The sequence below is a fragment of the Sapajus apella genome, unplaced genomic scaffold (genome assembly GCF_009761245.1).
Source record: "Sapajus apella isolate SASKATOON/1434 unplaced genomic scaffold, GSC_monkey_1.0 scaffold92, whole genome shotgun sequence".
Lineage (NCBI taxonomy): Eukaryota > Metazoa > Chordata > Mammalia > Primates > Cebidae > Sapajus > Sapajus apella.
This window is the reverse complement of record NW_022437032.1, coordinates 1835054-1857970: the sequence shown is the minus strand read 5'-3', so window position 1 is coordinate 1857970 and position 22917 is coordinate 1835054. Positions and strand designations below refer to the sequence as shown.

At 44.6% G+C, this 22917-nt stretch overlaps 1 protein-coding gene across 1 annotated transcript; it reads right to left on the bottom strand.

Annotated features, from left to right (window-relative positions):
* Positions 1 to 1937: 1937 nt before the first annotated feature.
* On the bottom strand, positions 1938 to 21121 carry LOC116535145 (1,25-dihydroxyvitamin D(3) 24-hydroxylase, mitochondrial). The gene is made up of 11 exons (XM_032255952.1): positions 20627 to 21121; positions 20209 to 20399; positions 18880 to 18973; positions 16596 to 16692; positions 13322 to 13413; positions 12051 to 12162; positions 10130 to 10275; positions 6442 to 6608; positions 5592 to 5670; positions 4888 to 5085; positions 1938 to 4789 (listed from the first exon to the last, which is right to left on the bottom strand). The coding sequence occupies exons 1-11, from the start codon at positions 20882 to 20884 to the stop codon at positions 4679 to 4681; spliced, it is 1545 nt and encodes a 514-aa protein (XP_032111843.1). The 5' UTR covers positions 20885 to 21121; the 3' UTR covers positions 1938 to 4678.
* Between the last annotated feature and the right edge of the window lie 1796 nt (positions 21122 to 22917).

Below are 22917 nucleotides of genomic sequence, written 5' to 3'. Positions count from 1 at the left end.
TAGCCCAAGATATTCCAACAACCTCACTCAATGAGAACAGACGAGAAACAAGATCCAGGCAGTGATAAGGATTCGTGAATTCGTATATAGCAAGTGTCAGCAGAGAGACTGAGGCAGCAGAAGTAGTCAATACAATACATAGTGTTATCATCATGGCCACATTTGTGTCCATGTCAGTGTCGGCTCTAGTCAACCTGCTCAGGGAGGTGAGGGGTAGCATACATGGTCCTTGCCCCACCCCATGTTGCTCACACCCTTTGCCAGTCTTTGTGCCCTCCCCTCAGGCTTTGCATGCTTTGCTCCTAATGGCTGGCACCTGCAGCCTTCTTCAAAAACTCCCTTCTGGCCACGATAGCCATTTTGCCTGGATATGTAAAGTCTAGAAGTACGTGGGAGTTCGCACCCCAAGGTGCAGCCTGGATTGAAGGTGTGTGGAAGCCCCGTGCCCTGGGCACAAGGATGACAAACTGAGTTGCAATGGACACTCCAGAGCTCCCCAGGGATCAGGCTGAGGCTGGAACTTCACTCAAAACCACATGCTTGTTGGCTTCTTTCCCTTCCCCATCCCGCTGTCCCCACAATCGCACAGGTCTCCTTGGGAATCACAACCCTAATGAAACCCGGTGCAAGAGACAGCCGTTGTGGTATCTAAGTCATCAAGGAAGGTTTCTTTCAGGAAGTGAAAGCTGGATGGATCTAGATGGTGCGTACGAGAAGAACAGGCAGAGAAAGAGCGTGCTGGGAGGGAGACGGTGGGAGGAACCCTCTTGCCAGCATTTAAGGAACAGCAGAAACTGGCAGAAGCCACTGTGGCTGGGGTCCAGAGGCCTCTGGGGGTGGATGATATGGGCTGAGGTGTGGGGGATCAGGAGGACCTCACCTGATAGGGCCTGGAATAAGCGGATTACAGAATCAGATCTTCACGTAAGAGCCATGGGAAGCCCCAGAGGCAGGATGAGGCATGATCAGGTTTGGGCTTTGAAAAGACCAATAAGGCAGGTGTGCAAAGAATAGAAGGGAAGGAAGCAGGAGAGGCTGGGATCAGCTGGGAGCTCCTGCAGTGGGTCCTGGCGAGAGATATTAGTGGCCACAACCAGTGTGATTACAAGGGCGGTAGAGATAGAAGTAACTAGACTTGAGAAATAATTTAAGCAGCAAAAACATGGAAAGTTATTTTGCAATTCTAAGAATAATCTTGCAGTAAAACTGCTATTAAACTCTAGATTTATCTAAGGGTAGGCTTTGTAATAGAGGACTTGTAGGCCATATGAGAAAATTTTCTAGTAACACGAAGTTTGAATTTGTTTTTATTTTATTGTAACGAAGGCAATAAAGGGGAAGTCTCTCAAATATTTTAAAAACTTTTATTCTTTTAGAGAATTTGAAGGTATACAGGTGAAATCTGACAAGACATGTAAATCTATAATTGTAAAAATTTCACAGCAGAGAGAAAGCATATACCTAGATATGTACATATTTATTAAAATATAAAGACATAAATGTATATTTCTGAAATAGTCTAAAAATATAACCTAGGAAGGGAAATCTTTATCAAATATACAGAATTATATTCAGTATACATTTAGGAAAAGCAGTAGTAAAAATATGCACAAATAAACCATCTGTAAACCCAATTTTTAAGTCATAAACATTGCATGCATTTCTATGCATTTTATGTTTGTGAAATCATATTTTTCCTAGGAGCTCAAATAACAAATGTTATATAACAAATCTCTAGCTTTTGCATGCTTTACAATTGTCCCATTGAATAGACAGAAAAATTAAGGCATGGGAACTCATTTTATAATATTAAAATCACACTGAATATTTTTAAGCTGTGACTAAACTTTGAAACATTGCCCTGCACCACAGATCCTAAATCAAGTACTGCAAATATTAAAAAAAAAAGACTGAGGCAAATTGCTAGTAGAACACACACACAGGCACGCATGTCTGTGCTTCATATGCATAAACTCAATTTAAAAACTATTACTTTATCCATACTTCAATGCCATAAAGGAATTACATTAAGAAAATAAAGAATTTTAAGGTCCTTTAACAAAATTATGCCACAGTAAGTCACTAGTCTTACAAGACGTTTGACTTCATTAAAGTCCTTTTAATAGAAGTGTTCTCTAATTTCCCAATAATGTTTTTATTGCAATGCAGGAAGAACACAATTTCATGGGAGGCCTGGTAACTTTAACCATCATTTAGCTTAGCTTACATTATTAAGCAGGTATTTCCCTAAGCAGTACATTAAACAGAGCTACAGTAAATGGATTGGCAGTGTTACTCCCAGCCCCAGAAAATTTAGCTGTTGTACGTCTTTCATTGTCAAATGTAAACTTATTCTTGGGAATTAAAGATTCCAACAACGAATGTGGTAGGCAGGGGCTGAAACAGTTAGTAGCTCTACATGACTGACAGGTGCCAGCCTCCCTTTCATGTCATGGAAGATGCAAGAGAGAACAGGCTGCCAGGTCATCGTAAGCACCTGAAGGCAGTGCTGATGCAGGTGAAGGGTAAACCAGCAGTGAACCCTGTAGAGTGCCTTGGATCTCAGCACTCGGTCCGCTTCCCTGAGTTGGATGTGATCTTAGCAAATACCACCATCTAGAAAGACAGTACAGCTTCTGGAACAATTTTTGCAGAAGAAAAAGTATCAACACCTGGGCTTAAATGTTCTTTGTAAGCTGTGGGTGTTTGAAGTTTGCTTTCTGGTAATGTAGAAGCCGAAAGCACCATTCTTGTAGAAATGTCGAAATGGCTGCTTTGGTCTTGGTTTAAAAAAAAAAAATTCTGAAAAAAAAAAAAAGGGTACGCCCTAATTATATATCAAAGAAGTATATTTAAAGAAGACAAATTATTAGCCAAAAAAATATGCTAAAACTAAAATTGCCCTGGGCTCTTGCCACAGGTGTGGCTTGCTGTGGTCAACATGCTGTCTTTGCTGAAGACTGGGGGTCTCACAAGTGAGAATACTTTCCTTATTCTACTTGATTCAGTTCTGTTGGTTGGGATGCTCAGAATTTGACACATTTCAAAATAGCATCAGACACTCTGTGGAGGAATAATAATATATTCATTTGGGCCTTGTTCAGAAATTTCATCTGTAATTGTAAGTTTCTCTAAATCCACCAATCAGCAAATGCTCCTTAACTTGCCATTGGCAAACAGCAATTTCTTCCAGGAAAATCCTAAGAGGTGCTGATCAAAGAACAAAAATGATAGAATCTGATTTTAAACACTGACATGTCACTCTATAAAGCCATATGTTACAAATGTCATATTTCCACATAAAATGATATTGGAGCTTTCTTAGACTAACTTTTGATCATTTCTTGAATTCATTTTAATGCATATAAGGAGACTATCACTGGACTTACTAATTCTTAATTTCATTAAGGAAATTATTGCTCAGGACAAGGCTAATGTATACAATTAGGCTTATGTTAATTTAAGGAAATAACTCAGTAGTATTGAAATAAATAGCATCTGGTTGGTATATGGATATGGCAAAAGTCGTGGAGGGAACATAAGAACTCCTCTATTGTCAGAAAAAATATGTATTCAATACAGGCTGATAAATATATACATTTACATTACATGTCCTGCCATCACGCATACCTAGACCTTAGTGCTAAATACAGCCCACCGCTTGTTTTTAATAAAGTTTATCAGAACAGTTTTTGTAGGCAGAATAACGGTCCTCCTAAAATGTCAATGCCTAACCCCTGGAACACATGAATATGCTACTTCATGTGAAAAAACGACTTTTGCAGATGCAGTTAAAGTTATGAACTTTGAGACGGGAGATGTGATCGTGGATAATGTCAGACAGAAGCAACGTAAGAAGAAAGAGAGACTCAAAGTGTGAGAGGGACTCAACTGACCGTTGTTATTGGCTTTGAGATGGGGAGGTTTTCATGAGCCAAGGAATATGGGAAATCTCTAAAAGTTGAGTATAACCTTCAGCTGACAGCAGCAATAAAATGAAGACTACAGTCCTGTAACCATGAAGAGCTAAACTCTGCCAACAACCCAAGCTAGCAAGGGAACAGACTCTCCTCTAGAGCCTCCAGACAGAGCCCCGACAACACTATAATTTTAGCCTGGAGGAGCCCTGTCAGACTTCTGATCTATAGAACGGTAAGATAATAGATGTGTGTTGTTTGACTCACTAAGTTTTAGTAATTTGCTGTGGCAGCAATAGAAAACTGGGACATCAGCCCACTCATTAATTACAGATTCTCTGTGGCCCCTTTCATGCTCTGAGGTCGTAATAAGAGGATGTGACAAAGACTGTATGGTCCACAAAACCTAAAATATTGGCCAATTGGCCCTTTACAGAAAAAGTTTGCCAACATTTGCTATTCACATGCAAAAAGCATGAACAGCTGTTAGCCTTTACTAAACATTTAATTGATGCCAGGCTCAGGAATAGGTATTTGGTGTTCATATTATTTTTTTTGTGATGCACTCTCTTTGGGTCCTCATTTTACAAATAAAAAAAGAAAGCAGAGAGATTAGGGAACTTCTCAAGGTCACCCAGCAAGTTAGAAGTGAGCAGGGATTCAAATCCCAGTCTGGCTGACTTCTGAGCATGGCTCATCCCTCGTCATTGTCAGTACCTTGCAGAGGATAATGAACCCCCTGGATGCTCATCTGGGGCATCTTATCGCTGGCAGAATGCGATGGGGAGCTCCCGGCTGGGCACCAGTGTGCCTAAGTGCAGCATCTCAACAGGCTTGTCGTCTGTGGCCAGGATGTCGTATTTGCGGACAATCTGTAACACACATGCACACAAAAACAGAATTACCCCTCTCTTCTTCTGCCTTATGAAATAGCACAGAACGTAATTGCAGAAACGGGTAAAGGTTTTACCCAACAAAGAGCCAGGTGCAGTTGAAGCTCAGCTAATCGGCGACCAATGCACATTCTTTTTCCAATGCCAAATGGAAGATGAGCGAAAGGATTGATTTTTTCCTTCTCCTGAAGCCAACGTTCGGGTCTAAAATGACTTGAATCTTCAAAATTGTCTTCGCTGGATCCCAACACCTGGGTATTCAGCATCAGCACTGTCTAAAAACATACAGAAACACATAGCATTTAAAATAACCAGAAGAGACCTTTGAAATGGCAAAGTTTACAAAAGTTGTCACCTTACAAATGAAAAGCCAAATTGACAAATTGGCTTTCGATAATGACAATTGGCAACATGCACTGAGTGCTTAAAATGCGCCAGGCAATAAATAGGTAAAGGGCTTTAAAATTGTACATCACACCCACAACAACCTTGTGTGGTAGATTGTTATTAAACCCATTTTACAGATAAAGAAGTTGAGGTTCACAGAGATTGCGTAACTCACTCAAGATAAGCCAGACAAAGGTGAAACTGAATCCAGGTATCTGTCTCTGTAGCCAATAATTCTAATTCTATGCTATGCAAATGTGTCAACTATTCACTACCATGTGTGTGTTTCCAAAAATGAATGTTTTCCAGTACAAAGTCTGGGGGAGCTGATGAATATTTGCAAAGTGTATCTTTCGAGGTTTTGTAAGGTATAGAATATACAAATTCTACTTACTCCTTTGGGTAAAGCATATTCACCCAGAACTGTTGCCTTGTCAAGAGTCCGAGTTGTAAATGGTACACTCGGGGTAAGCCTGAGAAGATAAAATCAAAGATGTACAGGTGAGGACTGAAGTGTCAGTGGAAATGCAGATTGGATTAGGTGCTGCCCAAGTGCATACTCAAAGAGGCAGCATGATCACAGCTCTTCCTAAAGAAGTTGTCTCTTTCTTCCCCAAGATTCACATCTCTTGTTCCTCTCATCTTATTGAGTTAGTTAAAACCCAGTGCAAGGCCGTTTAGTAGCTGTTAACGTTGGTTTTCTTCATACGTCACTCCAGACTTCAATGTGTATCTTTCTATGCTAGCCCTTGAAGCCTGATGTTTGTTCAAAGTTTCTCCTCTCTACTCTTCACAAAGTTGAGTTTCCTTCTAATCCTAACATGTTGTGAGCTGTGTTTTCCCAAAAGGGCCTAAAAAAATTTTCCAAAAAATGTTTTATACCAGAGGCTCAAAAACAAAGCTGTCTCTAGGTCCTATCATATAATAATATGGCTCTTTTGTGAGCTTTCATCTCATAGCCTTCAATCATGCCCCAATCTTAATTAGTGCTTACAGCATTCATTAGAGTAGCAGGATTACTGAATTAAAGGAGAGGGCACCAGCTTTCCAAGATCTAATAGAATTTGCCCAAATGATTTAGAAAACAAGTGCCAGAAAAGAAATATGGCTCCAAAGACTTTTTGCAGTATGATAAATGTTTCTAATTAGCTAGAGGAAGCTGCCCATGAGTAGGGGTCCCTTGCTTTGTATTTAAGACAACAGTGTGCTAACACATTCATATTGGCTCAGAGAGATGCTCTTACCTCATAGATTCTTTCAGACAGGCTTTTAAATATGGCATATTCCTCAGAGCTTCTGCCCGTGGCACCTGATTCTCAGGTACTACTCTCTGAATTTCTTTAAGAAGCTTTTGTTGCACTTGGGGATTTCGGGATAAATTGTAGAGAATCCACATTAGGCTGTTTGCTGTCTGCAAGCCGAATGGACATAAACTTGAGTTTTTGTAAATAACTGCGTTAAGCCACTATTAGCTGAAGAAAAGGTGATGCGATGATGCCTACCACCTTGTTCTGCAAACATATTATTAGTGAAGCTTTCATGTATCCTATTGCTTTGCCTTTAGATAAATCCAATATATGAAAAAGCAGATTTGTTTTATAAAACATCAATTAAGGATATATTTTAAATTATTTACTGAGGAAATAAAAGTATAATCTTTTAATCAGCTGCTTTAGAACATTTCAAATACAGGGTTTTTTTTTTTTTTTTTTTTTTTGGGAGATGGAGTCTCCCTCTGTCGCCCAGGCTGGAGTGCAATGGTGCCATCTTGGCTCACTGCAACCTCTGCCTCACGAGTCTCCTGCCTCAGCATCCTGAGTAGCTGGGATTACAGGTACCCACCACCACACTTGGCTAATTTTTGTATTTTTTAGTAGCGACCGGGTTTTGCCATGTTGGCCAGGCTGGTCTTGAACTCCTGACCTTAGGTGATCCACCCGCCTTGGCCTCCCAAAGTGCTGGGTTTATAGGCATGAGCCACCACACCCGGCCTAACATACAGTTTGACACAATAATTGCTTGAACCCAAATGAGTACATGTAAAACTGGTGAAATGAGAATATTAGTGGGTTAAATCAATGACAATTTTAGGGTTATGATAATGTTTTCTTGTTAGGACATTACCAGCAGGGGAAACTGGGAAATGGATACAAGGGATCCCTCTCTGTTTTTTCTTAGAACTGAATGTGAATCTACGATGATCTTAAAATAAAAATTTAATTAAAAGTTGCTTGAGATAAAAAACATTAATGTAAAAATGAAGTAAACAGAGCAGGATGGTGATCCTCAGGCTGTTGCTAATGAGAGCCCTGAAGAAAATGGTACAGTGCAAATGGACAAGAAATGGCATTTCTGGAATTTAAAAGTTTTTGGCCATACCCTAAAAAGTTACCACCAAAATAAAAAGGCACTATCTGCACTCAGGGTTTCAGCCACATGTAAAGAGCCCTCATACGAGGGTGCCAATGCCAAAATAAATTCGAGCACTGAGCTGAGTACTTCAAGGAAGCAGCTGCAGTTTCTGACAAAGGCCCACGCCCCTTTAAGTGGCATCTTTTATTTTCTCTCCAAAGACATTTAGAGAAAAAATATTGGTGGAAACAGCCAGTGTAGCTTTAGGCTACATAATATTCACCACTAATAGTCATATATATTTATTTTTTAGGCCTTTCTTTGCTAATTTAAGCCAAATATTCCCTAAAAATGATCATTGTGTCCTTCCTCGCAGACATGAAGGCGCTGTTGCTAAGTGCCATGTGCCACTCACACAGATGAGCAAAGTGCAAGACCATTCAGAGATGATGGTTATTTATTATTTTTGGAAGAAGATGCCTCCCAGGCAGCCTTCTTCATGTCAGCGAACCGGCAGCCTCGGCTACAAATAAACTGTAGACAGCATTATTACAAGAGTCTAATTTACAAAACAGGAAGAGGGTGTAGCCATCAAATTAGATACACTTTCAAATGGGTCTGATTTTCCAAATGTGACTTCAGAATAGCCAGGACCAAAAAAGAAATGGATTTGACCGTATCAGTGAGTCCCTCACCGCAAGTACCAAACAGGGTTTCCAAAAGGCAGATAACTGTCACTTTTACCAAAGCCATGCAAGACAGTCCGAGCCTGTAAGGAAAACTGCAGGGGCTGAGCTGCAGCAGCTGATTCCAGGGGAAGTGGCCTGGGAAACCTCAGGGGCACACACTGTCCTGGATTGACCTCTGTGGAACAGACCGAGCTCATGAACTGGTCTGCTGTGTCTACTCTCTCTGCTAAGTCCATTCTTTACCCACCAGCCAGAGCCCACTTTTAAAAACATAAAGGATTAGGTGATTCCCTTGCTTAAAACCGTACGAGAGCTTCCCATCACAGGTGCAATCTAATCCTAATGCCTTACCCAGGCTCACAAGGCCCTTGCTAACAAGGCCCATCAACTTCTTCAATCTCAGCTCTCACCACATTTGCCTGTTCTCTAGCTCCATCCCTCTTTCTGTCCCAGGGCCTTTGCATGGGCCGTTTCCTCTACCTGCAGTACTCTTCCACCAGGTCTTCCCATGGCTGGCTCCTTCTCATTATTCCAGAGTTGGCTCCAGTACATACTGCTTTCTCAGAGAGGGGTCTCCTCCCATCATCTCCACCTCTTTCTATAATGCCACCCTGATGGTGTCCTCCACAATCCGTGCCACTATCTAAAGTGACCACATTTGTTTGTTCACATGTCTACTGTCTGTCTTCCCCACCTGCATACAAGTTCCGTGAGAGCGGAAACCCTTGTCTCTGATTTATGGTGGTCTCTCAAGAACCTGGAACAGTCCCAGGCATACAGAAGGCACTCAATAGCTCCTGAATTCCTTCATTTATTCAACAAGAATCTCTTAGCCACTGCTATATGCCAAGCACTGTTCTGTGTCCTGGAAACACAGCAGTGCACAACCCTAAACCTTGCCCTCAGCCCTCGGAGAGGTCAAGTCCAGTAGAAAAAATGAAAGAATAATGGGTACGTTTTACTTTCGAGACTGTAAGGAACCTCCCAGGGTAAGTAATTCAATAGAAAAGTGAGTGAGGATGGATTTCTACTTTCAACCACCTTCTGGAGCATGAGGAGAAATGAGAAACTCGCTATGTCCCGATAGAGAAAACCCTACCTTTTCTTCAGGAGAGAAACAGCACAGAAGGGGAAACGCATGGAAAATAAATGACTGCTTTATGTTTTGCTTAGAGACTTTAAGGTGCATGAAATCTCGACTTAGGGGCAGTTTTCACGTGGATCACTCCCATCGTAGCTGGAAGAAGTATCCAAGTCAATTAAACCTGCCTGAATGTCTATGGAAGGATTTGTTTGGGGTTGGTCTGCACTTAGTATCCACTATCTACTATCTCCTAGGGAGTACTGGCCATATCAGAGACAGAATTTTGGTCTTTAAAATGAGCTGTTTTGCTTCAGTTAAAACCCACTTGCCCCAGACTCTTTCTCTGAGACTTTCTTTACAATTCTAAGCAGATAAAAATATTATTGGCTTGAAAGAGAGTATGCCATTTTCTTTTTACAGTAACAGCCACAGTTAGGCACTTTGGGATAATGTGTGTGACTGAACAAAATACATCCAATTTTGAAAAATCTGGATTTGGTATCTTGCCAGGGCATGGAACTTTGCTGCTCCTGAATTCCCATAGCAGTTTGCATGTACATCGCAGCGCTGATTACATCTTACTCTGGATTTTTGTCACTGGGGCATGTGAAGTCTACTACACTGTGTTTCAGGACAAAAGGCTGTGCATTGAGGCACAGCGGCATCTAGTATGAGAGCTTTCGTTTCTGTGAAGTTGGTGCTCAGTGAATCCGGGTGAAATGAATGAGATGAATTACTATTTAAAATTTGTCATCTAAAAATTGTACAGACGTTCATTTAGCAAGCCCAAATCCAGCCCATCCTTACCGTTTCCACCGCAGCCAGCTGGAGCTCTGTGACGGCAGCATACAATTCTTTCTTTGAAAGCTGATTCTGGTGATAAATGTCACAAAGGAAATGTGCACTAGGCTGCTGAGAATACTTCTCTAACTGGTTGTCGATACAAGATTTGACTATTAGAGCAGGGAAGAAAGAGAGGAAGTCAGTTGAAAATTAGGATGAGGAAAATCACAAAAGAAAACTTCAGTCCCAAATCCTTCTGACAATATCTAAATAGTCTTTTCAGGAACACTGACGATTTGTGACACACACTAATTATTGGCTTCTTGTTAAGTCGGCAAAGATGTTTCAATACACACATGAGCAAGACTTCTTACACTTTAATGTGTATAGGAATCACCTGGGTATCTTTCCAAAATGCAGAATCTGAATCAGGCCTCAGGTGGGCCTGGAACTCTGCATTTCTAACAAGCTCCTAGGTGAGGCTGATGCCACTGGGCTGCAGGTCATACTTGTGAGTAGTAAGAGTTAAGCTCTTGGGAGAAATAAGCATAAAAGAAGGTAGGATTAGGGTTCATTTTCAGAATCTGACTTGGGCTCAGATGTTACTAAGCACACACACCCCACATACATACACACAAGTACAGTGCCCCTGTATGTAGACAATAATGGTAAAAATTTCTAATCTTTATAGTGTAAAATCTAGGCATGTATCTCCCTAATTATTTTATTTTATTTTATTTTGAGATGGAATCTGGCTCTGTTGCCAGGCTGGGGTACAGTGGCGCGATCTCGGCTCACTGCAATCTCCACCTCCCGGGTTTAAGTGATTCTCCTGCCTCAGCCTCCCAAGTAGCTGGGATCACAGGCATGCACCACCATCCCCTGCCTTCCCTCACCTGGAAGCAAACAACCACCAGGCTCATTAGAATAATGAAAATGGTAATAATAATGGTGTTCAGATATGGCACAGCAGTCAGAGTTCGAGTCCTGGAACCCCACTGTCTGGCTTCAAACCTTGGCTTTGCCACCACCTAGCATGCAATCTTGGGAACGTTTGCTAACTTCTCTGTGTCTCAGGTACCTCTCTCAGGGCTAATAAAAGGACCTACCTTACAGGTGTGTTGTGAGGATTAAATAAATGTATGAGTGAACAATGCCTAGCATCCAATCTTCCCCTTCATCATGTAGCAGAAAGAGCTCTGGCCAATGAGATACTGTGATATGCCAGGTTTTTATGTTATCTATAATCTATACTAGACCCAGAAACAGTTACATTGAGGTGGGTACTCTTCTTTTTATTATTAATTATTATTAGTCCATTTTAGAGACAAGGTAACTGAGGATGAAAAGGTGATAGCACATTTGGCCAAGCCACCCCAACAACCAGTGACAGACAGCAACTTGAACCCAGTTGATCCCTTACTCCATAGATTTTATGTTTTTTTGTTTTGTTTTGTTTTGTTTTTTAAAGACAGATTCTTACTCTGTCTCCCAAGTGGGAGTGCAGTGTCGCAGTCTTGGCTCACTGCAACCTCCACCTCCCAGGCTCAAGGAATTGTCCTGTCTCAGCCTCCTCAGTAGTTAGGATTACAGATGCCTGCCACCATGCCCAGCTAATTTTTGTATTATTAGTAGAGACTGGGTTTCACCAAGTTGGCCAGGCTGATCTCAAGCTCCTGGTCTCAGGTGATCCGCTCGCCTCGGTTTCCCTAAGTGTTGAGATGACAGCACTGAGCCACCGTGTCTGGCCAGATTTTACTTTTAACCACTCTTAATTCCCAAAGAAGACTACAGAAAGCTTGTTACTTAGAATTTGTGTATACAAAAGCAATCCCCAAAACACATGTGTTTGCAAAACCTAAACGTGGTGATGAGGTCCAGGAGATCACTCCAGACCTTCTCTCTGCAGCTGCAGACACAGAGGGTGTGAAGGGTGGCCCTTTACCTGATTTGAAAATGGTGTCCCAGGCCAGGGTGTGGTCCTGCCAGACCTTGGTGTTGAGGCTCTTGTGCAGCTCGACTGGAGTGACCATCATTCTCCCAAACGTGCTCATCATCTGAGAGAAATGCAAACCCTTTTTTATTCTGAATTCTCCTTCTCCCAAAGACAACTTACATTCTGGAAGAGGGGCATTGTGAACCACAGCACCCTGCACTTTTTGAAAGGCTGGAATTACAAGGATGCCCTGGCTCGCTCTGCACTGGTCCCGGGAACAATGCCCATACCCCACTGCCAGCTCCTTTCAATATGGAAAGTAGTATGGGGGATGATTTCCCACTGGATGTGTCGGGTTAAAATTGTAATCTTATGACCCAATTGTAAAAAAAAAAAAAGATGGAAAACTATAACTTTCATATTCACTTCAATTTCTAATAATTTCCAAACCTCAGTCATTTCCAAACCAATTTCACAGCGTTTATCCTATCTACACATCACCCAAACCATTCAAAAAGGTAAAATCTGAAAAATTTCGGGCTCTTTTTAAAAAGCATTTTTAATCGACTGATTTTTAATTAAAATAGTGATTTTAACCATGCCTAAACAAAGAAATAATGGACTTAATGTGCTTCTTTATGCTACGTGCATATACGCAGGGCTTTCCAACCCCCAGGCTATGAACCAGTACTGGCCAGTGGCCTGCTAGGAATTGGGCCACGAAGCAGGAGGTGGTCAGCGGGCCAGCAAGGGTTACCACCTGAGCTCTGCCTCCTGCCAGCTAGTGGCTGCTTTAGATTGTTGCAGGAGTGCAAACCCTGTTGTGAACTGCCCGTGCAAGGGACCTAGGTAGGGAATCTAGGTAGATTCTCCTTATGAGAATCTAATGCCTGATGATCTGTCACTGTCTCCTCTCACCCCAAGATGGGACTTACTCATTGCAAGAAAACAAGCTCAGGCCTTCCACTGATTCTACATTATGGCGAGTACGTGATAATAATGGAAATAGAGTGCACAGTAGATGTAATTTGCTTGAATTATCCTCCCTCCCTGCCCCTCCCCCACCACCCCGCCCCATCCATAAAAAAATTTTCTTCCATAAGACTGGTCCCTGGTGCCAGAAAGGTTAGAGACAGCTGCATATATGCACATAAAATGAACACTTAACTATTGAAATAAAATATGTGTGTATGCCGTGTTTTGGGAAACACTGAAGTTCTGTAAAAATAAATCTGTAAAACATCAGTCAAGGAAACTGCTCGCCTAAAGAGGCTGCTTACTGTTTTGATGGCCGTGATGAAGTTCACAGCTTCGTCCCCCGTATTCTTCTGGAGAAGCCCAAATCTCTTCTCATACAACACGAGGCAGATACCTGTTATTTAAAATAATCATCACTTTTCACAATCACAGCAATGCTGGAGTCTGTGCTTAGCTGGCTATTAAAGACAGTTCTATGCCTCTTAAAAGTGCGGGATTTTCTGAGAAAAGGCAATAGTCCAAGAATATCAAGAAAAAGCAAAGAGTCTGAGAGAACGGGGGCACAATCACTCTCCTCTTTTTCTGGAAATGATCTCCAGGTCCAATGACTCATCACCTTAGAACGTCCTGCTCAGAGATCCACTGTGCTGAGTCACAGCAGTCACACAGGAGATCCAGGGGCCCTAGCAAAGGCGCTGCTGGGTCAGGTCTGCGCTATGCCTCGAACTCAGCTGGGTTTTTAGAGTCACTTATTGGATTCTATTGCCGGCCCTAATCGTTTGGAAGCCATTCACCAGAGGAAGAGAAGGGAAGGAAATAATTAGGTTCCAAACACGTATTACATGCCAGATACTGGGCTAGGACTTCATATAGAGCTTTTTCTTCCATCTCATCATTTTATTTAGAAGAAACCTTTTAAAAATAAAATTCCCAACTCTTCATTTCAAAACTTTGTACCTACAGAAAACCTGAAGGAGTGGTAACATGAAAACCTGTATCCTCTGACCTCATCAACATTTTGCGGCCATTTCTTTCTCTTTGTGTGTATGTATGCGTACAAGTGTATATGTGACTGTGTGTGCTGAACCATTTGGAAATAATTTTGAGCTCTCAGGACACTTCGCCATTAGATAACTTAGCAGTAATGTCCCAAGAATAAAGCATTCTCCTACATAAACACAGTGTCATTAATATTCCTAAGAACATTAGTGGCCATTTCATAGAAAATCTACTGTGTCCCATTTTAAAATGTTCCCTATTGTCCTAAAAATTATCTCCTGTAAACTTTTTTTTAAAAGAGGACACAGGGTGGAGGATGGTGGTTCACACCTGTAATCTTAGCTCTTTAGGAGGCTGGGGCAGGCAGATTGCTTGAGCCCAGGAGTTTCAGAACAGCTTGGGCAACATGATAGAAACCTGCCTGTACAAAAAATAAAACATTAGCGAGGCATGGTAACATGTGCCTGTAATCCCAGCTACTCTGGAGGCTGAGGCAGGAGAATCGCTTGAACCCAGGAGGTGGAGGTTACAGTGAGCCGAGATCACGTCACTGCACTCCAGCCTGGGGGCAGAGTGAGACTCTGTCTCAAATAATAAAAAGAAAGTTACTTATTTTTTTATTAATCTATTATGGCAGTGATTCTGACCTTGAATTTATGGAAGTGTTGTTATAGGTTTTCCTTCTATGCCTCCCATCAGCAGCCACAGTGATCCTCCCAGCAAATCTGCCCATATCATACTGCTGCTAAAAACACTCCCACAGCTCCCGGTTACTTCCCGGCTCAAATGCAAACTCCCACCCATGCAGCCCTCCGTGAGCTGGCTGCCTGCCCTCTCCCAGCCTCCGTCCCCTCCCACACGCCTGTCTTACAGGATATGCTTCATTCATTCTGAACTTCTGCAGAGACACTCTCCTTCCTCCCTTTTCACCTGGTGAGCTCCTACTGAACCATCAGGTCTGAGCTGAGAGGCCCCATCTCCGTGAAGCCACCTCTGCCCGTGTCTGGCTTAGGCAGCCCTCTCCCGTTCTCCCACAGCCCTGAATGTCCTCAGCCAGGTGCTCTCCCGCCTCATCACAGTTGACTCCCCTCCTGCCTGCGCCCCCATGGGCAGTGAGCTCTTCCACAGTGATCCTTGAAGAAAGCGGTCAAGCCCTCCCTCCCTTGCTTGCCCCCTCTGAATCAGACTAGGGGCAAAGTCTTGCCGGGACCTATCAGATGCCTGCCTTCTTTCTGACCTCATCTTGTTTCACAGCCTCCCCTTCGTCCCAGCTTGTTCATCGTGATCCACTCACACCAGCACCTTGCAGCTCCTCAGACACTGCGTTCATGCTTCCACCTCCCGGCATCTGCGGTTGCTGTCTCTGCTGCCTGGGATGCCTGGAACAGCCTTCTACAGGAACCCTCGTGATTCACTCCTTCCCTTCCTTTAGGACTTACCTCACATGCCTCCTTAACTAAAAAGGATTTGCATATCTTTCATGCTCTTTCTTTCTTCTTTTTCTTTTTCTTTCGTTCTCCTTCCTTCCTTTCTTTCTCTCTCTTTCTCCTTCCTTCCGTCCTTCCTTCCTTCCTTCTTTCTTTTTCTTTCTTTCTCTCTTTCTTTCTTTTTTTTTCCTGTTTCCTCCCTCCCTCCCTCCCTTCCCCTCTCCCTCCCTCCCTCCCTCCCTCCCTCCCTTCCTTCCTTCCTTCCTTCCTTCCTTCCTTCCTTCCTTCCTTCCTTCTTCTGTCTCCTCCCTCCCTCCCTCCCTCCCTCCTTTCCTTCCTTCCTTCCTTCCTTCCTTCCTTCCTTCCTTCCTTCCTTCCTTCCTTCCCTCCTTCCTTCTGTCCTTCCCTCCTTCCCTTCCTTCCTCCTTTTTCTCTCTCTCTTTTCTCCCCTCCTTCCCTCCCTCCCTTCTCTTTCTCTCTCTGGGGTCTCAGTCCATCACCCAGACTGGAATGCGGTGGCACAATCACGCCTTCACTTCTGCTTTGACTTCCCAGGGTCAAGCATTCCTCCCACCCCAGCCTCCCGAGTAGCTGGGACTACAGGCATGTGCCACCACACCTGACTAATTTTTGTATTTTTTGTAGAGGCAAGGTTTTGCTGTGTTGCCCAAGCGGGGCTCAGATTCCTGGGCTGGCCTCAAGTGATCTGCCCACCTCAGCCTCCCAAAGTCCTGGGATTACAGGCATGAGCCACCATACCTGGCTTTCATGCCTCTTAACTCCCTTTCTCTTTCCTTTACTCCTTGGACGGGTATGTTTTAAAATGTGTCTACTTGTTGACTATCGCCTTGTCTAGCATATAAGCTCCCCAAGGGCAGGGAGATTATCTGTTTTGTTCATTGTCGTATCCCTAGTACCTAGCACAGTGCCAGACACACAGCCAGTGTTCAACAAATGTTTGTTGTATGACTTCATAAACAATCCATAGTTCAAGGCATAACTTAAGCACATAAAAGAAGCATGAAAAGGGCTGCTATGGCCTTTCCCTAGGCAGCAATAATGCATGATTACAGAGGGTTGCCAACAGAGCCATGTTTCACTCTGAAAATCACCTGCAAAATCAATGAGCAAGACTGTAGTGGCAACTCACTTTCAAGTGACCATTTGTTCAGTTCACTGTACAAGTCTTCAATGTGTCCTTTTTCATCACAGAGCTCATCTATTCTGCCCATAAAATCAGCCAAGACCTTCAAAGAAAACAACCACAAAAGACACATTTTAAAGATGTTGAAGGAAAACAAAGGTTCAAAGCTCACTGAACTAACTTTAGGCCTTGCTCCTTCGTATATTCACAGGCCATCATGTTATTCATCCTGAAGTCATGCTAATTATATACTCTCCCTGGGAACCCACCTTATCCCCTAAGGACCTTGTCCTGGGTTATTTCCTGAGCTTTTTCTGAAGCCACCCTGAAGCTTACGTTTCAGCTTTTGATCTAAAAATAATTCTGGCAATTTAAGAAAAGAAAAACATTTTTTTTCCTAATCAGAATGGGTGAATAAACCACAAAGGAATCAGCCAAATGTCCCTGTTAGCCCAGCATCTCAAGGACTGTGAATCGGCAGCTATCCTGAGGTGCCCTTCCACATCTGTACAAGCAAACGTCTCTTTATTGGTTGGTGGTTGTGTTAAGCATGTTGAATTTGGAGCCAGAAAATCTACCAATTCTGGACGCAGCTCCTTCCCTGAGTAGTCTATGACCTTGGGACAGTCACATAAGACCTTTGGATGCCAGTTTCATAAACCAGTTTTCAATTATGAATGCCTCACATTTAATGAGGTCCACATGGTACCCAACACTGTACAAAGTGTATTGGCTGATCCTCCCAGCAACGCCATGAGGTAGTAGGTACTGTCATTACTCATTTCCCATGTAATAGATGAGAAAGCTGAGGCTTAAAGGGGCCAAGTCGCTCACTTGTGGACAAAGAGCTGATAAGTTGCCATCCTGGACTCTACCAAGAGCTGGTCTGATCATAAAGTCCACACATGTGGACTTAGTTTGCATCTTTAGTTTGCCCCCATAGTGCATTTAAAAGTACTTTGTTACCATTAAAAAAAACAAGAGGTTTCATATGAATGTATGGATTTGCCACTAATGGTTTAAAATGTAAATAACAATTACGGAACTTGGTGACTCGAGGTCTGCATTCCTACATGGCCACCCTTTGCTGGCACTGGGGCTGCTGTCCCTCCTAGGAGGGGCATGCACTGTTATGTTTCCTACAATTTTCACTGGGTCTGCCTTATTATTTTATATTAGTCATGTGGCCCCTGGAAGCTTCTGAGTTTGCAAACCTTCACCTATGTGATCCCATCTGTGGCCACATCCAGTTCAAAATAAACATCCAAAGTTAATGGAGGTAAAAAGAGACTACTATATGCTTAAAACCCTCTTTGACTCCATGTTGGCTAAGGGATAATGTCCAAACGTTTTAGTAGAATTCAAAAATATTGTTAAGATCTGTCCAGTATCATTTCAGAGAAAGCCTTACATCAGCTATACTAAATGACTGATTCTCTGAACACAACATGTCATTTCATGCCTCCTGATTTTCAGAAGGCTATTCTCTCTGCCATCACGCCTTCTTCCACCTTCTTTGCTTTCAGATTCCTACTCTTCCTGCAAAACCCAGCTCAAGTATCACAGCTTAAGAACTTTACAAGGTTATCTCATTTAATTCTCACAGCAAACCCATGCAGTGGGAACAGTTACTCCCATTATGTAGATGAGGAAATGGAGACTTAGGGAAGTTGAGTGACATCGCTAGTTCTCATAGCCAGGGAGTGGAAGGCTGGGGCTTAAATCCAAGGCTGTAGAATACCAAAGTCTATGTTCCTCATTTCTCCCTCATTGTGATATGACTTTAAAAAAGGCTGAAGGGCTGGACACGGTGGCTCACGCCAGTAATCCCAGCACTTTGGGAGGCAGAGGCAAGCAGATCACGAGGTCAGGAGTTTGAGACCAGCCTGACCAACATGGTAGAACCCCATCTCTACTAAAAATACAAAAATTAGTTGGGTGTGGTGGTGGGTAACTGTGTCCCAACTACTCAGGAGGCTGAGGCAGGAGAATCGCTTCCACCTGGGAGGCAGAGGTTGCAGTGAGCCGAGACTGTACCACTGCACTCCAGCCTGGGCAACAGAGTGAGACATCATCTCAAAAGAAAAAAAAAAAAACAAAAACAGAGCGTGAAGGATAGAGAAATATTGGTGGGGAGTAGGTTGTAGAAGGAATGGAGAGAAAGAGAAGACGCCCTTAAATCATCCGAATTGCATTCTTTTTTCTCTGTACTTTGTGGCTGTGTCTTGGAGCTCTGTTAATATCCCCATGTCCCCAGGAGCCCCAGGAAAGCTGGCCCCAGCCTGCAAACCTCATTGATTTTGTTGTCCAGCTTCATCACTTCCACTGGTTTCATTAGTTTCTTTTGAAAGGCGCTCCGGACCCGCTGCCAGTCTTCACCTTCCCTGTGAGAGAAGCAGAAATACATTTAGAGCACATTGAAAAGAAAAGAAGGGAGATGCAGAAATACCTCCAGCTGCAACTTCAGGAACAATACAATCAAACACTGAGAATCATGCTAGAAATAGCCAGAGAATATGAACATTAGAATATTTGGGGCAAAATAGTGATCATATTTTGACAATCGTTTGGCAATAGGATGAAAAGGCATCTTTCCTCCTAGTCAAAGATTGCACCAGAAAGTTGAAGTCCAGATAATCTGGGTTCAGGGATTTTGAGGTGTCTCTGCAGGGAGTGGGAGCTGGGAGGCCAGAGGCTAGTTCCTAGCAGTGAAAGGGGGCATGTGAACACCCCATCACCAGCAACTCTGATCTGTTTGAGGAAAGAATCTTGTCTTCTTTCAACTCATTGGTGTGGAGTTCATATTTGCAAAATGTCTCAGAATAAGAATTTTACCATCACCTCCAAATAATAACATACAGCCAGAGATTCACTGGAGTAGTAAAAAGCCTCTTGCAATCATGCGGTTGTATGCACCTGCCCCGTAGCATACCACACAGAGTGATGCACTGTGCATTAATACGGTTTTTAATTCCAGTAATTATATCCTGGAAAATATAACTATTAGGCATTACGATGGGGGGGCGGTAAATAAAGGTGCTAATTTGTTAAATGCTAACAACTAAAAAGCAGAAGAATCCTATCCCATTGTAGCATTTATCTACCTAAAATACAACTTTGACATCCCTCCTGATTCAAATTTTACAAGTAGAAAGGCATGACCCCCAATCCTTTGCGGAAAAGGTCACTGTAAAAAGCAAAAGAGGTTAACTTCTGGTTTTTGAGCTTGCAAGGCATTTCAGGGAGTTTTAAGGGCTAATTTTGTTTGTATAAGGTGTTAGCCCGGTAAGCTAACTTCACAACATCATCCTGCCCAGGGATCTGAACACCACAGTTTGTACAACCCCGTTTTGGCGTTTCTTTGATGGAAGGGTGTGGCCCTGCCCCCTTGCCAGAGAGAACGCAGGTGTCCGGTGCACAGCACGGCTTTTTAATGGACCGACTCTAATCTACACAAGAGCTCAGGGTTGCAGTCGCCCCGGATCGGGGCTTTGGTATCCGCTCTGCCTAAGAAGAGTCCAACCCCAGGGAACTCTAACTCCCGCCTCTTCGCAATTTCCAGGCGCTGTCAGGTTCATCAGGCGCGGCCGCGTGCTCGGGTCCCTCGGTTTGGACTCACAGGATCAGCAGCCCGTAGCCTTCTTTGCGGTAGTCGCGATAGGCCTTCCATGGTTTGATCTCCAGCCGCTGCGGGTGCGCGCTCTCGGTGCGGTACAGCGCTTCCAGCAGGCACGGCGAGCCCAGGTGCACCGACTCAAAGGAACCCAGCTTCATGCGGAAAATCTTGCCGTACTTCTTGTGGTACTCCGCCTGCAGCGGGCCCGGCACAGCGCGGAGTCAGCGCGCATCCTCCGCGGTCCCCCAAGCGCTTCTCCCTCCTCCCGCCTCCTTCCTCCTCGGGGACCGGGGACCCTCGCTGCCCAGACGCCAAAGCGCACCGTGCGCCAGAGCTGTGCACCTCGGGGAAGGTTTGGTGCGCCACTGGGAGGGCGAAACAAGGAGGAGAAAGGGAATCAGGGGCGCGAAAAGGTATTTACCAGGGTGTTGTGCTGTTTCTTGAGCCCTCCTTTCCAGAGAATCTGCAGCAGGCTGCCCAGCAGTGGCCAGTTGGTGGGGCCCGGCAGGGCGGCCGCGTTCTGGGTCTCGCCACCAGCTGTCAGCGGACAGACCGGCACCTCTCGTGGCTGAGAAGGTGTGCACGCCTCAGAGGTCACGGGTCTGGGAGGCTGCCTCAGACTTCGCTGCTGCTGCAGGAAGGAGGCGAGCGAGCGGCTCTTGCTGATGGGGGAGCTCATGGCAGCGGGGGACACTGGGGTGTGGAAAGGCACCGGGATGGGGTGGGGCGAGGTGGGTACGAGGCACTGGTGGGATCTGGGGGCTTAATGATTCTGGGAAGGGGAGGCGAACAGGGCCGGCTGGTGTGATGGAGCGGGGTGAGGCGGGACCGGGCAGAAAGGATCTAGGCGAGGATGCTCGACGGTGCACCGTGCGGCAGCCTCAGAGCGTCGGTGCCTCCTTGTGCTGGCCGTAGGGGCTGGGGACCTCTTGGAATGGGAAAGCTGGGAGTCCTCCTGTTGGTCTGCAAGTCTGACTTCTAGGGTCTGGCTGGAACCGCAGGGAGGAGGTGTCGAGGAGGGTAGGTGAGATGTTGCTGGCGCCGCGTTCCTTCCGGTCCCTCTCCAAGTTGTCGTGCCCGGGGACCTTGCATTTATGGAGACAGGGCATGCCCTGGGTGGCCAATGAGCACTCAGAGGAGGGCGGAGTGGCCCCCGGCTGGCCAGGTTCCGAGGGACGGACGCGGGACCCAGGGGAGGGGGTGGAAGGAGGATGGAGTCAGCGAGGTGATCGAGGGAGTCAGCGAGGTGATCGAGGGCATCAGCGCCTCGGGTCACCGGGGTGCTTGCTGATAGCCGGGCGCGGGAGGTGGGGTGGGGTGGGGGCCGCAGGCTCCACCCCGGAGGTAACCCCCGGGAAGGCACGCGAAGCCCGAAGCCCGGAGTTCACCGGGTTTACGCCGAACGCGCCTCCCTGCCCTCCCCCGGGGGCAGGATCCGGCAGTGGCAGCGGTGGTTGCCGCCCGGCGCTTGCACAATCGCGATGCCGGGCGGGCGAGGTCCCGGAGTGCGGGCCCGGGAAAGCGGCTGGCGTCTGCCAGGAGCCTGGAGAGCCGGCGCACCTCCCGGGAGCCAGATCCCCCAGCCTGGACTGAAGTTTTGTTTTGGAGAAAGTTTGGCTTTCTGCGTCTGTCAGTCAGAGTGAGGAGGATCTGAGTCTTACTGAAATGCACCCCAAGAGGAGACTTTTGGGTCTTAACTTGAGTGAGAAGGGGAGTTTGTAGAATTTCCTTCCTGCTGTTTCATGTCTGGTTGTTTTGCAGATTAAATGGATGAACGCACGTAAAGCAGCAACAACGGAGCGCTGTCCATAGTCACTAGTCACCAAAAATTAGCTGCTGGTGTTCCTTCTTTAGGAAGTTGGGAAATGCGCCTTGGAGAGGGTGGCTTGAAGTTAAGAAATGCGCCTTGGAGAGGGTGACTTGTACCAGCGACGCTTGAATTCAGGCTGGGCCACCTTCCCTATGTCCACCGCCCGTCTCTGTTCTTGTACAACGACGAGCTTGTGAAAAGGAGGGGTACACAGAGCTCGAGACCACCGTCCCCAATGCCCACCCCCACCCCCACCCCAAGGTGCGTCCTAGGCAGGTCCAGTGACAAACATACACAACTTCTAGAATCATCCGGGCTGGCAAGAGAACCCGCTTTGCTAATTCAGGAAGGGAAGTTGGAGATTTTTGTTGATGGTTTTAAAGTGGCTTGAGTCCTTTCAACCTGATCCGATACAAAACTACCACCAGCCAAGGAAGAGAGAAGGGACGTTCTGTTTCCTTGCCCTGCTTGTCAGTCACGTGTCTCAGTCATTTTTTGCCCCGAGTGTTGGCAAATCTTTCCCTGGTAAATTCTTTTGTAAGTCTCTAGTTTGTTTCTTAAAAATCTTTTGCAGCCCGACTTGAGCTTGAACACCATAATTTTTGATTTGTCAGGAGGGGTTAATGACTGTTTATGTTAGTAAAAATAATAGCTATTGATACATACTATAATTTATGCATGATACCTATTTATGTATACATTATATACTATATATGATGCAGCAGCAGCATACACCAGATTGTATGTTATATGCAATATACACTAAATATATGTAATATAGTATAGGTGGCATACTGGATGTACATCCATATGTTTTATAAGATTCTCATGAAATCTTTCTAGGGCTTATGATAAGTTAGGCACTGAACTAGACATTTTATGTCAGTTTTCCCATTTAGTTC